The sequence below is a fragment of the Rhinoderma darwinii genome, chromosome 4 (assembly GCF_050947455.1).
Source record: "Rhinoderma darwinii isolate aRhiDar2 chromosome 4, aRhiDar2.hap1, whole genome shotgun sequence".
Lineage (NCBI taxonomy): Eukaryota > Metazoa > Chordata > Amphibia > Anura > Rhinodermatidae > Rhinoderma > Rhinoderma darwinii.
Genome location: NC_134690.1, coordinates 20,707,392 through 20,725,167, shown reverse-complemented (window position 1 = coordinate 20,725,167; position 17,776 = coordinate 20,707,392). Strand labels below are relative to the sequence as shown.

Here is a 17,776-nt window from a genome sequence, read left to right as displayed (position 1 = left end):
CGGGTCCACCTCTTTTTGTTAAAATTTGTAACATTTACATATAATTATTACTATCAACTTTATCAATTTTATTTATTTTTCATTTGTTTAATGTATTTATTATTTTAACTTTTTTTTTGCTAAAAAGCAGCTGAAGTGTTGAGTTGAAAAATAAACACATCAGGATAATAATAGTGATAATAATAAGAATAAGAATAATAAGAATAATAACAAAAATAATAATTAATAATAATAATAATAATATTATTATTTTTTTTGCATATATATATATATTTTAAAATAGACAAATACATTTTTAAATGCCCCTAGAGGTATATATGTAGCCAATATATGTCTGGTAGAGAGGTGACAACTACAGAGCTGGGACAATTGCCCTAACCTTTGTCACCTCAGACCACTCTGTACATGACAAGCTTCTATCTCGTTGGTTAGACACCAGGGTTAGGACAATTTTTTTGATCAACCCCTTATGCTACTTCAAAGTATTTGATTTCAGAACAATCCTAAATTTTAAGATAAAACCAAGACGTTATATAAAAGTTAAATCAGAATGAAGTCTGCTCTACCTGCAGCATCACGACTATTCCTCCAGTAAATTAATTTCATACGCCCATCAAACAGCGCCCCCTCTAGAGCTGAGTGTATCATTAGATCCTATGTCATATGATATATTTTCTGTATTGTCCAATAAAATCCTAAGCACTTGTCATAGAGGCAGGCCACGGCTACAGGGTCTAAATATCAGCCAGAAGTGCCCCATGTGTGGAAATGAAGGGCCAACTTTTGACAAGACTTGCTTGGAAAAGCCGTCGCTGAGGGTGTCAGGAGCCCCGTTCTGAAATGTGTCCAAGAAAATAATACCTATTTAAGGCACATCTAAAGACACGTGCACTGGCTACCCTTGAACATTACCAACAATGGTGACTACCCCTAAAATATCACCAGACATAGTCAGTGTCCCCTTAAGAGATTCTCAGTCTGTGCAAGCCAAAGAGTCCACGTGCAGTGCCTGCCAAAGAGCCGCCATGCAGTGCAAACTACAGATGTTCCTCCAAATTGTCAGCTGAAGATCAATCATATAGCAAGCGACAGATGCCCTCTACTATGCCTGACACAGGACCCCCATACAGCAGCAGTCACAGATCTCCCATAGAGCGAGAAACATAAAGCCCATATACAGTGCCAGTCACTGATCACCCACAGAGTGAGAGACAGAGAGCCCATATTCAGTGTCAGTCACTAATCACCCAAAGAGTGAGAGACAACAAGCCCATATACAGTGTCAGGCACTAATCACCAATAGGGCGAGAGACACTGAGCCCATATACAGTGCCATTCACTGATCACCCATAGAGTGAGAGACAACGAGCCCATTTACAGTCAGAAGCCATGACTAAGGACGCAGTTAGCGTCTGAAACGCGTAGGCACAGCTCACACTGCTAATCCTCGATTGTACTTTGGAATTACCCGCACTCACAACTTTCATTGTTTTTAGCCTTGTTGAAAATAAAACTTGGAAGAAGCTTCCTATTTTAACAGACCCACAAGACTCAGCGCTGGATTCAATCCTTACTTTCTTGTCTATGCTTATACGTGTACCGACACGAGGACCCGTGCGCTAACCATACAACATATCCGTGATAAGGTGAGCTGGAGGAACCCTCCTACTTTTCCCATATACAGTGTCGGGCACTAATCACCAATAGAGAGAGAGAGACACTGAGCCCATATACAATGGCAGTCACTGATCACCCATAGAGTGAGAGACAGAGAGCCCATATTCAGTGTCAGTCACTGATCACCCAAAGAGTGAGAGACAACGAGCCCATATACAGTGTCAGGCACTAATCACCAATAGAGTGAGAGACACTGAGCCCATATTCAGTGTCAGTCACTAATCACCCAAAGAGTGAGAGACACAACGAGCCCATATACAGTGTCAGTCACTAATCACCCAAAGAGTGAGAGACACAACGAGCCCATATACAGTGTCAGGCACTAATCACCAATAGAGAGAGAGACACTGAGCCCATATACAATGACAGTCACTGATCACCCATAGATTGAGAGACAGAGAGCCCATATTCAGTGTCAGTCACTAATCACCCAAAGAGTGAGAGACACTGAGCCCATATACAGTGTCAGTCACTAATCACCCATTGAGTGCCAGGAAAATATTGTAACATTAATATAATATGCTGTATTGTTTGTAATGAGGTGTGCTGGTCACACACAACCCGCATATTACACTATAATCATAGACATGTTACATTACCTAGGTAGCTCAGTGTGCCACGTTTCCTGTCAAAGAACCAATCACAGGCATCGCCATCTGTGGGCAGAGGAGTAGACGGGTGAGGCTTTCCGACCCTTGATCCACAAATGATGGAAATATTAAGGACACTTGGCAAGTTAATGTGCTGTATATACATGTAATTCCCATCAACAAAGTCATCGAAAGTGGCCGAGTACTGCAAAAGAGGAAAACGGAAAATATTATAGAAAACATATCATATATCACCACCATGAGCTCCCAAATATTAATAGCAAGATCTATCTATCATCTATCTATCTATCTATCTATCTATCTATCTATCTATCTATCTATCTATCTATCTATCTATCTATCTATCTATCTATCTATCTATCTATCTATCTAATCTATCTATCTAATCTATCTATCATCCTGATATACACAAATAGAACATTTACAAATTAAAATCATGCCACAGCCTAGTCTACAAACTATAGCACACAAAAGAAACACAACCAAATGGAAGAGCATTGTGTCATCTAGTGGTCAAATGTGGTATTGCAGTTTTCTTTTTATTTAAGTTTTCCAACGCTGGGGCATACTTACCACTGGCTCTGGTCTAGAATGTGTCAAACAATGCTCTGAAGTTTGGCAAAAAATTAGATGTTTTCACCTCATTGGACTTTTATATGATCATCTGATAATCTAGAGTATTTGGTATTTCTAGTACCTTTAAGGACCTTTTGGTGTTTAATTAATGGAATTTTATATAAGTATTATAAAATATGGTGGCAATTCAAGTAATCTGTAGTTATGTGGAGGGAGGAGGGAAATAGAAAAATAGGATTTGATGGCAGGAAAGAACCTACAAGTCCATCCAGTCTTCCCTTTTTGTGTGTATATTGATATACACACACACACACACACACACACACACACACACACAAGACACACTTCTGTACAGTACACATAAACCCAGTGGAAACAATCAGCAAGCAGAATTGTTGATGTTTCTGCTGACAGATCTTATAATGGCTCTTTCTTTATTCTCACTAAGGTTTGTGAAAATACCCCGGAGGACAACACGGCTCATAAACACGTGAATATCTGATCATCATTAACCCATGTGTTAATAAACCAACTTGCAGGAGGTATTAGGGTGTTAATGAGTTGATCAGACTCCCATCCCATTTACACCGGAACAACAATTATGCACTCAAAATACTTACTAGAAAGACAAATAAGAATAACAGATCTGTCAACAGCAGCTTGTTGATGGTTTCCAGTGATTTTCTTGACTATAAAGAGTAAAACTAAAAAAAACGAACAGAGATGTTTGGATATATGGATGTGTTTTTGGTAATATTGATGTCTATGGGTGGAAAAACGCCAAAAGGATACTTACATTTTGTGATCCCTGCCTAAATTGTATAACTGTATACACGTCAGAGCAGCGTAGAGCCCCTAACAATGTGACCCCTATTGACCCTTACACAATTGACTGTATATAATATATTACCAAATAGGTCAGACGGGTCTAATATTATTACATTACCCATAACTAGAGGAGAAACAATTCCATTCCTTTCATCTCTTTGACAGAGGGATTTAGAATTAATCATAAAATGCTGAAAGACGGGTCATTGCGGAATATGAGATAGTTGAAGTTATTTAAAGTTTTCCATCACAACTTTGTTTTAACCCCTTAGGGGCACAGACAACTATGGCCTTAAAGGATTTGTAAACTTTTAATGATCCCTTTTTGTTAGAAGAGATCCCACTGCTGGCACCCCCAGTAATCAGCTGTAATCTATGGGGGAACCAGGCAGCAAGTGTTTGGGTTTCCCTGCAGCGCCACCACAGGAAAAATTTAGAACTTCACAATTCACATTGAAATCAACAGGCTGTTCATGAAATGCACAAAAATGCTGGGTCCTCCAGAGCAAGAGATACTCTTTGTAGTCACTCGCCACTCTGAGTGCGGAATGGGGGAACCCCTTTCTTACCTCAGAAACCCCTTATTACAGTATTTGAAAATAGGTTTCCTAAACCAGACAACCTCAATTCAGGGTTAGGGTATGTGCACACGCAAAATAAAAAAACGTTTGAAAATATGGAGCTGTTTTCAGGGGAAAACAGCACCTCATTTTCCGATGTTTTTTAAGACACTCGCGTTTTTCGCTGCGTTTTTTTACGGCCGTTTTTGGAGCTGTTTTTCTATGGAGTCCATGAAAAACGGCACCAAAAACAGCCCAAGAAGTGACATGCACTTCTTTTTCTCGGCCGTTTTTTTGCGTCAACCTTTTTCAAAACGGCCACGTAAAAAAACGGCCTGTCGGAACAGAGCGTCGTTTTCCCATTGAAAATCAATGGGCAGATGTTTGCAGGCGTTCTGCTTCCGATTTTTCAGCCATTTTTCGGCCCAATTAACGGCCAAAAATAAGCTGTGTGAACATACCCTTATTCCCATCTCAAACATTTATGGCATATTAGCCTATGCGAAAAATGGGGGTCCCCAGAACTCTGTCTCCTCTAGTGAGGTAACCGCTGCTTCAAGTCAGAAAAAGAATGAAGCGGTGGCAGCGCATGTCTGCAGTTTTCTCCATTCTTCTATGGGGGTTACGTAAACAGCGATATGTGTCTAAGATGGGAATACTCCTTTAAGGGATGGAAGCATTTTTGTTTCTCTCCCTGTATTTTATCATGCATAACGTGATTATTTTTACATACATTTACTTATCATGTACTGATCCATAGCTACAATCTGTTTTATGTTCCCTAGCTGCATTCACAATTTTGCGGGCTTCAGAGCTGAACTCTCCAATGATTTCCTGCTTGTTCAGTGTTTGCATAGAGTGTGTGTTCTGGTGATGCGCATTAAGGAAAGTAGGGTCTTTACACCATGCACTGTACAATAAACGAAAATTGGAAATACTAACTGCTCCTTACATTATAGGAGCTCAGCTTAACTTTGATGGTTGTATCTGTCGACAAGCTTGTTGACGTATTCTAAGCAGCAGCTCTGGAGTATAATGCAGGATGTAACTCAGGATCAGTACAGGATAAGTAATGTAATGTACACAGTGACTCCACCAGCAGAATAGTGAGTGCAGCTCTGGAGTATAATACAGGATGTAACTTAGGATCAGTACAGGATAAGTAATGTAATGTATGTACACAGTGACTCCACCAGCAGAATAGTGAGTGCAGCTCTGGAGTATAATACAGGATGTAACTCAGGATCAGTACAGGATAAGTAATGTAATGTACACAGTGACTCCACCAGCAGAATAGTGAGTGCAGCTCTGGAGTATAATACAGGATGTAACTCGGGATCAGTACAGGATAAGTAATGTAATGTATGTACACAGTGACTCCACCAGCAGAATAGTGAGTGCAGCTCTGGAGTATAATACAGGATGTAACTCAGGATCAGTACAGGATAAGTAATGTAATGTATGTACACAGTGACTCCACCAGCAGAATAGTGAGCGCAGCTCTGAGGTATAATACAGGATGTAACTCAGAATCAGTACAGGATAAGTAATGTAATGTATGTACATAGTGACTCCCCCAGCAGAATAGTGAGTGCAGCTCTGGAGTATAATACAGGATGTAACTCCGGATCAGTACAGGATAAGTAATGCAATGTATGTACACAGTGACTCCACCAGCAGAATAGTGAGTGCAGCTCTGGAGTATAATACAGGATGTAACTTAGGATCAGTACAGGATAAGTAATGTAATGTATGTACACAGTGACTCCACCAGCAGAATAGTGAGTGCAGCTCTGGAGTATAATACAGGATGTAACTCAGGATCAGTACAGGATAAGTAATGTAATGTATGTACACAGTGACTCCACCAGCAGAATAGTGAGTGCAGCTCTGGAGTATAATACAGGATGTAACCCAGGATCAGTACAGGATAAGTAATGTAATGTATGTACACAGTGACATCACCAGCAGAATAGTGAGTGCAGCTCTGGAGTATAATACAGGATGTAACTCAGGATCAGTACAGAATAAGTAATGTAATGTATGTACACAGTGACTCCACCAGCAGAATAGTGAGTGCAGCTCTGGAGTATAATACAGGATGTAACTCAGGATCAGTACAGGATAAGTAATGTCATGTATGTACACAGTGACTCCACCAGCAGAATAGTGAGTGCAGCTCTGGAGTATAATACAGGATGTAACTCAGGATCAGTACAGGATAAGTAATGTCATGTATGTACACAGTGACTCCACCAGCAGAATAGTGAGTGCAGCTCTGGAGTATAATACAGGATGTAATTCAGGATCAGTACATAATAAGTAATGTAAGATATTTGCAGAGTGACTCCACTTTTTATAGATTAATTTAATATATAAACAAAGTGCTTATTCACTTACCTGTAATGTGGTTCCAATAATAGGAACATGAAATATAATGGTGAATGTGTCTTTATCGAGCAGCAGGGCCTGCCAGCCGTACAGGTTAGATAAAGTGTTGGGGACATAGTTCACAGTGCTCGTCTGATTCCTGCTGTTTCTGATGGTGATGTTATAGATGATACTAGGGGCTCGTTCTCTAAAACAGATTAACAGAAAGATTGGTTAAGCATTAGAAAAACATGGCTCCTTTTTCCCCAAGAACAGTGCCACACCTATCCACAGGTTGTGTGTGGTATTGCAGCTCAGTCCTATTTACATCAATGGAGTTGAGAATCATAAACAACCTATGGACAGGTGTGGCGCTTCTGGAAGAAAACAGCAATGTGTTTGTAAACCTGTAAAACCCCTTAATCCACAAGGAATAACAACATTGATCGTGGGGTTAGGGGGTTTAAATGACTAAAATGGGAGTTTTTTCTCGATCCCAGCCATTAGTACAGGCGGGGAAGCTGTCAATCATGGCCGCTTTCTCGCTGGTGTTGGCACGGGCGCTGCTTCTGTGCTTGCATAATCAATTATATTTTTCGGAAGTGGGCTAAGTTATCTTTGCTTCTCACTATGTATTTACTGTACGTGTTTGTTTTGATTTGCATGCACATGATGATGGGGGGGGGGGTGTAAACATGGGGTTCCCCACCCTCTGCATCAGAGGGCAATTTAGTCCCGAGCCCTGGTGCAGCCATGGGTGGGAGCCTAGGAGGAAGCCAAAGTACAAAATGCCTCACTGACCTTTATAGGCTCTCTGGCTTAGAGGGTTAGGGAATATTGGGGACAGGATTTGACGGTGACTAAATTTTCAGAAAACTTCTGACATGTCATAGTGACATGTCAAAAGTTTTGATCAGTGGGCGTCCGAGCATTGAGACCCCCACCGATCGCTAAAGCGAAGTGTCAGAAGTGCTCGGTTGAGCACTGAGCCGCTTGGTTTCTGTTCGGCTTTTTTCGAAAAGCCGATGTAACGGTGTACGAGCCCATAGACTTTCTATTGAGTCCATACGTTGTTACATCGGCTTACCGAGAAAAGCCAATCAGAAACTAAGCGGCTCAGCTGTCACCGGAGGGCTTCTGCAGCTTAGTTTTAGCCATCAGTGGGGGTCTCAGTGCTTGGATCTCCACTATGACACGCCAGAAGTTTTCTGAAAGTTTAGCTACTTTTTAAGGTTGGTGGAAGCTCCATGGCAGGATATTTGGTGGGGGGAACCAATCCTACCTCTGGGACCTTGTCCTTACTGTCACAGTCACAAATAGTGGAGGGGGCTGTGCATTCACGCAGCACTCTCCACTGAAGTCTATGGAGACAGCTGACCCAGCGAACTGCTTAGACTAGAGCCACAAGCAAGCAAGGCCACCTCTACCTCTTCTTCGCTTAATAGGATCACCAAATGGCCACCAGGGATGGTGGGTTGTGGAGGCCCCCTAGATCCCTAAGGTATTGGAGGCACCAGGACACGTGCCCCTTGTGCCCTCCCTATAATATGGCCCTGTTTGAGTGTCTCTCTTTTTTATTTGATAGGGTAGAGTATATATTGTGCACACTTTTTGTGAGTTCTCTCACACTTTTTTATGTACATAGCACAAGCTTGGAATTGAACCCCATAACGAAATATGACGTGACTGTACATCATGGTAGTGAAGGGGGAGCATCGGGCAGGCTCACGGGTTGAGTCTGCATCATACTCAGTGGGTGTCAGCTGTATGTTACAGCCAACACTTTACTGTAACAGCCAGGATCAGGCGGTTTAACCACTTTGATGTCGCAAAAATCAAGTCCATATGCAGAAAAAACAAAACAGTTATGGCTCTCAGAATATGGCTACACTAAACTATTTTTTTAACACATAGTATTTTTTCTTAAAAAAACAACGTACATTTTGTATAGTTGTAATCGTATTGACCCACATAATAAGGTTAACATGTTGTTTTTACCGCACGGTGAAAGGCGCAAAAATAAAACCCAAAAAACAATGGAGGAATCACTATTTTGTTCCTATTCTACCCCACAAATAAATTTTTGCAGTTTCCCAGTACATTATATGGTGCATTAAAAAACTACAAATTGTCCTGCACAAAAACAGCCCTCATATGGCTAGATCTATGGAAAAATACAAAAATGGGAGGAAAAAAACAAAAATGAAAAAAAATATGGCTTTGGCGGCAAGGGGTAAAAAAATAGATGTGTTCATGATTATGTGGAACAGATATTATTGGGAAGTTTAGATAATGCAGTGATATATTAGAAAGGAAATAATCAATAAAGTTCTAGATCCAGTTTTTCCTCGGGTACATTATTTAAGTCACGGGCCAGCTTATTTTTTACTTCATTATGGCCCCTGAGGCTTCTATAGGCCTGTAGGAAGCACTAAACTCGTTCCCAGTTCCTCATGGGCGGTGTCAACTGCTGGATCACACACATTGCAATGGGAAGAGGAGAACTGGCAAAGGGTCCGACAAGGGGTAAATACAATTTGCCAAACAAATCCAGTTACCTCCAGTCCCAATATCCTAGGTTCAAGTAGAGGGTCCTTTTTTTTTTTATTTTGCTATGGGGCCCCTTTTCTTCTTTTGATGTCCTTGAGCTATGCTCATCTTCAACAAAATAGCTGAACTCACAATATGGCTCCCGCTTATACGTGCAGGCCGCGGCCACACCACGATCGGCATGTTATTAAGGCAAGCATAGAGCAAACACACTGTATTTACATTTATACCTGACTTTGAAGTGTGGGATTAATGGGATTTGGTTTTGGGATTTAGAATTAAAGCAGCAATTTGTAGTGCAGTCTAGGATTACATATGATTTGTTTTAATTGCAATCCTGCTTCGTGTTTATTTGCGTGATTTTCAGCCGCCGCTCACCGGTTCTATATTTATTTTACGCATGTATGCCGGTATTCATGGATTATATATGGCCTGATGTTTTGTTTTATTATGCAGTAATGGTGGAAATAACTGGTATAGAATAATCCCGGTCTCTCCGGCCGCAGACGCATTTACTGGGAGGTAAGGTGATTTTTACAAGTTGACTTTTGCGAGGTGACTTCGAGAAGTTAGTCTGGAAGCTTTGACCTCCTGTCGCACACTTTTCCTGTTTCTCAAGGACTTTGAAGTATTAGCAGCGCCATAAAATCAGCCTCCATGTTTATGTGATGCTGGGATTTCTGTCACTACTTACAGGGCAATGGACATGCGGTGAAATGTAATGTCTGCTCCACACACCCGTCCGGACGCGCCACCGCTAATATAATCCACTGCCCAGCAGGAGGACTCCGGGAGTATACCAGTGTCGGCCAGCAGATGGCTCCCTATCAACCGTGAGACCGATCCGTCAATGTCTTTGATCAGGGAGCAGTGAGGATACGGGAAAAAGATCTTCCTGGACGAATTTAGAAACTTCAGCTTTTGAGTTTTTATTGTGAAGCCACCTGGAATAAAAGAAATATGTCTATATGTCTTAATAAGAAAAAATAGCATGCCCTTAAGGCCAGATTCACACGAACGAGTGCAAACTTGGACATGAAAAACAGATGTTTTTCACGTCCGAGCTGCACACATGCGGGTCCCGTTTTCACAGATCCCTTATAGACTTGAGTCTATCGAGGGATCCGTGAAAACGGAAGAAAATAGGACACGTTCTATTTTTTAACGGACCCTATAGACAGTTCTTTGAAACAACGGCCATGTGAACGGCCCCATTGAAATGCATGCATCCATGTGACGGCCGTTGTTTTAACAGCCATCACACGAATGTGTACTATGGTCGCCTGAATTCGGCCTTAATCTGTGAAATGCATAGACCAATTGAATCCCATTTAATTGTATGGAACTGAGCTGTTGTGAGATGCAGTACCTAGCACAACCTCAACTAAATGTATGGCGCTGTGACTGGGTAAACGATGAAGGGGAAGCAGCACTGGTGGGGCACCAGGAGTCGGACCCCAACTGATCAGATATTATTGGTCTATGCTAGGAATAACTTTGCCGGAAAACAACTTTTAAGTAAGTGGAACCCCCATGTTTACTTACCTTGACCCATAGCGCAGTCTGCGCAGGTTCTGATGGCGCTACATTCCTGGCAGTCAAAATTGATAAATGTTGTGTTGGTGATTATCGCCTGGAATCTCTTTGGGGTAACTATACCGGATGTCATACAGCTGCTTACCTGTGAGTTAAAAATGCACAAAACTTTATCAAGCCACTGCATCAAGTTTCAACGCGACCGCTAAGGGGCCCATGGTGGGAGTGGGGCCAAAAATGAGCAGCTTTCCCTGCTTGCGGTAAAACTGCTACCTGTAGCTGCCACTAGGGTAGCTCACTGCATACAGACTTAGAACGCTCACTTTTGGTTTAATACTAGCTATATAAATCTATCTGCAGATAGCTCCCTCTGGTGGTGGCCGCATGTACTCTGAATTTTTCAAGTTATTTATTAAATTAGAAAAATAGGTCTTCATCCACTATACAAATATATAATGGAAGTAATCAGCACTGAATTTTGGAAGTAAAATGGAATAGTGAACACTAAGTTTAATAAAGGTATAGTACATTTAGTAGGAATCTCAGTGGGGAGTGGGGCCCATTCTGAGTTTTACTATAGGGCCTCCATTATTTGCTGCTCATATCTGTAACTTCCATTGATGAATACCTGAGGCTAATAACAGTGGGTTTATCAGTAGTCTTATATAGAAAACCACAGATTGCACATCGTTATATCACCATGACAAACTCAGCTCTGCTACATCTGCAGTAACCTCTCATCATGTCAATGTATTGGTCACAGCTGTCAACTAAACAAATGAAGAATGCTAATCTGGAAATAACAGGTCCAGGTGCACGAGACAGATCTTTAAAATAGGACATCTGGAAGTTTCCTCTATAACAATAAACTCGTGGGTACAATAACAAATACTGAATAGTCCCCAAAGCCCCAGTTGGGGGCAATAACTTAGTGAAACAGTGGCTGACTGGTCAAGGGGATAACCTGTCCTGTTCCATGACCCCTGTGCTGGGAAGAAGCCATGAAGCATGTTGGGCAGGACGGCCATATTGCATGTGTTGTGTTCTTCACTTGCACAAGGGCCCTAAGTGTGAGGGGCCCACTCTGCCTATAGGAGTTTTTAAAACAAGTGCCCCCACCACCTCCACCTGCTCACACTCTCCATGGGTCTGTGACACATTACACGGACTGCGTCATACTCATAAGTTCATTATAGAGCCTCTATAGTAGAAAGAGAGAGATTCTTTCAATACACTCTTCAATACAGGTGCTGCTGGAAGTTAACCACTTTACTACACTGCCCTAGACTACCAGGGATGTTATAGTGAAACCTTTCACTACCCTAGACCACCAGGGATGATACAATGAATCCCTTTACTGCTCTAGACCACCAGGGATGTTACAATGAAACCCTTCACTACACTACCCTAGAGACTACCCTAGACCCCCCGGGATGATACAATGAATCCCTTTACTGCTCTAGACCACCTGGGATGTTATAATGAAACTCTTCTCTACCCCAATCCACCAAGGATGTTATCATTATTCCCTTTACTACTCTAGTCCACCAAGGATGCTACAATTAATCCCTTTACTGCTCCAGACCACCACGGATGTTACCATCAATCACTTTACTGCTCTATACCACCAGGGATGTAACCATAAATCACTTTACTGCTGTATATCGCCAGGAATGTTAGCAATAATTCCTGTACTGCTCTGGACCACCAGGAATGTTACCATCAATCCCTGTACTGCTCTAGTCCACAAGGGCTGTGACCATCAATCCCTTTACTGCACTAGACTACCAGGGATGTTATCATCAATCCCTTTACTGCTATATATCGCCAGGAATGTTAGCAATAATTCCAGTACTGCTCTGGACCACTAGGGATGTTACCATCAATCCCTTTACTGCTCTAGACCACCAGGATATTTTACCATAAATCCCTTCACTGATCTAGATTACCAGGTATATTATTATTGGCCCCTTCACTATCCTCAGGCCGCCAGCCGTCCATTTACATGAGAGATAACAATGATAGATTATATTTTTCAATCCTCATTCTTTTAAAGAAAGAGAAGATGTATGTTGCGGGCATACTGGCATAAAAAGGGCCCACACATTGCTCTTGCACAGGGGCCCTCAGCTGTTTCGTCCCTGCAACTAGTGTAAGGTGATCCAGCCAATCAGATGAAAGAGATACACTGATACATACAATGAGAGATAATTTATACCCCACCTTCCAACAAACTGTGGGTCCTCTTTCCCTGCCTGACGTCTCTCTGTAAAATTGTAGATACCGCCTCAATCCCCACAGATCAATGCAGCGTAATACAGTAAATAGTAGACAGTACGGAGGGGGAGGAGGGGGATGTAGATGCAGAATGCTGCGAGAAGAGAGGAAAAGCGCCAGGGGGAGACATCTCATTGTATGTCACACGGACCTATGCAATGCAATGGGGCCATTCAGACGTGCAGTGTTTATCACGCAGCTTGTTTCCGTTGTGTGAAACTCACTGCATGTCCTATTCTTGTGCGTTTTTTGCACATCACACACCCATGGAAGTCAATGGGTGCGTGAAAATCACAGCAGCACATGAACGCACATCCATGTGCTGACTGTGATTCGCGCACTAGATCCTTGAAATGCAGATTAAAAAAATAAAAAATAAAGAAATGTGCACCAACACGGACATCAACAACTGATGTTTTTTTGACTGACCCATTGACTTCTATGGGCCACACGGTCACCGAATCACTGACCAAAGTGGGACATGCTCTACTTTTGACAGAACGGAACAACGGATCCATTTAAATAACTGAAGTGTGCATGGGCCCATTGAAATGAATGGGTTCAGGGTGTTATCAGTGACAAAAACGGATAGCACCCTGAAGGAAAAGACTGAAGTGGGCATGAAGCCAGTTTCCGTGTGGCATCATTGTTTGTTCCGTGTCTCATCAGTTGTTGATGTCAGTGTTGGTGCACATTTCTTTCTTCATTTATTTTTTCTCTGCATTTCAAGGGACTGGTGCATGAATCACGGACAGCACACGGATGTGCGTCCGTGCGCTGTCCGTGTTTTTTTACGCACCCATTAACTTCAATGGGTGCGAGATCCGCAAAAGACGCACAAGAATAGGACATGCAGTGGGTTTCACGCAACAGAAACAAGCTGCGTGAAAAAAACTGCACGTCTGAATGGCCCCGATGAATTGCATACAGATGTAGCCGTCTTTATCTTGACTTTTAACGCATTAACTATACAGTGGAAAGATCCTTTATCTTGACTCTTTCAATGACTTTTTCAATGGCTTTTTGTGTGATATCACGCTGCAGCAAGTTATCAGAGTCAAGATAAAGATGGCTACATCCGTATTCAACGTTCATTAGAATAAGGCCTTAGAGACAGTAGGGATAGTAGGTTTGGGGTAAGTAGAATTAGTCCATATAGGAATTATCTGTACTGATCTATTTTTATTTGAAACTTTTTAATATTTAATATTTCAGAATTTACATACACAATTCAGTCATAATATTAAAACCACCCGCCTAATATTTTATAGGCCCCTCTCCGGCCACTAAAACACCTCGGACCCATCGAGGCCTGGACTCCACAAGACCTCTGATGGTCCCTGTGGTGTCTGGGACAAGACGTCAGCGGCAGATCCTTTAGTCCTGTAAGTTGTGCGGTGCGGCCTCCATGGATTGGACTAGATTTTCCAGCACATCCCACAGATGATCGATCGGATCGAGATCTGGGGAAATTGGAAACAAGTCAACAACTTGAAACCTTTCTCATGTTCCTCAGATCATTCCTGAACAATGTCTGCAGTGTGGCGGTTGCTTTATCCTTCTGAAGAGGGCACGGCTATTAGGGAATAGAGTTACCTCGAAGGGGTGTACTTGGTCTGCAGCAATGTTTAGGTCGGTGGTACGTGTCACATCCACATAAATGCCAGGACACAAGGTTTCCCAGTAGAACATCGTCCAGATCACCACACTGCCCCCGCCAGCTTGTCTTCTTCCCATAATGCATCCTGGTGCCATCTCCTCCCCAGGTAAGTGACGCACACGCACCCGGCCGTCCACATGATGATAGAGTTCTACTGCTCACGTGCCTAATGTAGGAGCTTTTGACGGTGGACAGGGGTCAGCATGGGCACTCTGACCGGTCTGCAGCTACACAGCCCTATACACAGCAAGCTGCGATACTCTGCGTGATCTTACACCTTTCCATCGTAGCCAACAGTACATTTTTCATTAATTTCTGCTACTGTACAGATGTAGCAAATCCTTTTTTTGCCCTATAACTTGCTGCAGTGTGATATCTCACAACAAAATACATTGAAAATCTAGTTAACGTTTCTGGCTGCTGTGTAATTAATGCATTAAAAGCCAAGATAAAGTCGGCTGCATCTGTATATCTTCCGTCGGATTGGACCAGACAGACTACCCTTCCTTCCCCGCGTGCATCAATGAGTCTTGTGCGCTCATGACCCTGTCGCCGGTCACCGGTTGTCCTTCCGTGGAGAAACTTTGATAGGTAATAACCACTACATTCCGGGAACACCCTACAAGACCGGGAACACCCCACAAGACCCGGAACACCCTACAAGACCGGGAACACCCCACAACACCGAGAACACCCCACAACACCGAGAACACCCCACAAGACCGGGAACACCCCACAAGACCGGGAACACCCCACAAGACCGGGAACACCTCACAAGACCGGGAACACCCTACAAGACCGGGAACACCCCACAAGACCCGGAACACCCCACAAGACCCGGAACACCCTACAAGACTGGGAACCCCCCACAAGACCCGGAACACCCTACAAGACTGGGAACACCCCACAAGACCCGGAACACCCCACAAGACCCGGAACACCCCACAAGACCCGGAACACCCTACAAGACCGGGAACACCCCACAACACCGAGAACACCCCACAAGACCGGGAACACCCCACAAGACCATGTTGGAGATGTTCGGACCCAGTCGTCCAGTGATCACAACTTGGCCCTTTCACAGCCGCTCGGATCCTTACACTGCTCTATTTTTCTGCTTCCAACATCAACTTCAAGAACTGACTGATCACTTGCTGCCTCATATATCCCCCCCCCCCCCACCCTGGCAGGCGCCATTGTAACCAGATCATCAATGTTATTCACTTCACCCGTCAGTGGTTATAATGTTATGGCTGAACAGTGTCTATGCCGGTATATAACCATGTACAGTTACACAAGTAGTTGCTATGGCCTCTATAATATGCCCTAGAAACTGGCAATACCATAGGACACCCCTAGGATCCTTCAATGGACCCTGGTCTATCTGCACTATCCGCCCAGTGTCTCCTCCCTTCTGTGCTGCGGCCAGCATAGACAGTGGCACAGAAGGGTTTAAATGGCGGGCACACAGTAATTATCTTTGCACCAACAGGTATGAGTCCATTTTATTCCGAAGTTAAAGTGAAGCTCAATTTTTTGGGCCAATTTATTTGGTCAGGTAATTCCATTGTGAGCAATTATCTAAAATACATCTATTACTGATCTCTTCCTTTTTAAGAGGCAGTGAATCCTATATAAGTGGAGAGCAGCAGAGATGGAATCAAATTGTTCCCTTATAAGGCCGAGTTCACACGTAGCATAAATACTGCAGACTTCCCGCAACAGATTTCATTGCGGAAAATACGCAGCAGAAAACAGTAGCAGAGGAGCGGATGAGATCTGATCAAATCTCATCCACACGCTGCATAAAAAATCAGCCGAAAAAACGTTCATAAACTGACCGGCAATGCGTTTTTTTAATCCGCAGCATGTCAATTTATGTTGCGTAATCGCTGCTTTTCTGTTGCAGGTTTTCCCCATCGAATTTAATGGGGAGGTAAAACCCACAACAAATAGCAGATGTTGCGATTTTGCGGCGGAAAAGCTGCGATTGCGCCGCAATAATCGCATCTCAGAAAAAAATAATATTTCATACTTACCCTGATCTCTCTGCTCCTGCATCCAGCCCGGCCTCCAGGGATAACTTTTCATTCCATGTGACTGCTGAAGCCAATCACATGCTGCAGCAGTCACATGGGATGAAACGTCATCCCAGGAGGCCGGGCTATAGGACGCCAGAGGGACGCCTCGCCATGGCTACGGGTAAGTGTGAGCTTTTTTTTTTTTTACCTGATATTTTCCTCAGCGGACACTCCAGCCAAAAAACTGCACCACAATTTGGTGCTGTTTTTTGGTTGTAATTTCCTGCGGCGTCCAGTGCATTTTTACGCAGCGTATGCGCCCTGTGTGAACATACCCTAAAGAGCATCATTCTGGTTGTCAGACTATGTTCACACGCAGCAGATTTATGCAGAAATTTATGTGACTAAAAACTTGTTCCACGCATGTAAATGAGGTGCACAGATTTCTGCAGAACCCCATTCAGAAAAATCGAACAGTTGCCGAAATTTTTCGAACAAATTTCCTGCTTGTAAACACACACACCCCTGCCGACCACCCCGTTTTTCATGGGACTGTCCCCTCAAAAAAAAAAAACTCAAATAGACTTATGCAAATGTGCCCCAAAACGGGAGTTTCTGGCAGGATTTATGGGCGTTCCCAAGCGGATATGAAAATTTCTTGAAAATAGGGATTCAAAAATTGGAGGGTACAGATGTGTATATTCTATATGTTATTGAATACAGTGACATTCCTTTAATCTGGCAACTGATATTTGAGATGTGATGATAACCCTACACTTGTCCTGACACCAGAACGGCGGTATAGCCTGGAATTTCACAAAACCGGTAAAAAAACAACTACATTTATTGGATTTGATACATTATTCAATGACCATCCGATATTACGGAACTTCTGATAATTCGCCAACTGTCAAATCCTATTGGTGCCAAATTTTTGGGAATTTTACTGTAAAAAGTAAAAGGTGAACATAATATTCGTCATCTGTTGCAGACATATTTCAGCAAATTTAATCTGCAGCAATTATAGGTGGGGGCACATATTTTTTTTAATTCCAGATATTTATCTTAAAATAAGTCGCGTTACCTCAGCGGAAGAAATCAGGAACGTGA

At 42.8% G+C, this 17,776-nt stretch overlaps 1 protein-coding gene across 1 annotated transcript in view; it reads right to left on the bottom strand.

Moving 5' to 3' along the window:
- PKHD1 (PKHD1 ciliary IPT domain containing fibrocystin/polyductin) overlaps positions 1 to 17,776 on the bottom strand; it is a 515,144-nt gene that overhangs the window by 214,260 nt on the left and 283,108 nt on the right. Inside the window, exons 45-48 of the mRNA XM_075860893.1 lie at positions 10,718 to 10,853; positions 9,867 to 10,116; positions 6,653 to 6,830; positions 2,277 to 2,472 (exon numbers count right to left, since the gene is read on the bottom strand). Coding sequence (XP_075717008.1) covers positions 2,277 to 2,472; positions 6,653 to 6,830; positions 9,867 to 10,116; positions 10,718 to 10,853 — 760 coding nt within the window. The remainder of the gene's footprint in view (positions 1 to 2,276; positions 2,473 to 6,652; positions 6,831 to 9,866; positions 10,117 to 10,717; positions 10,854 to 17,776) is intronic.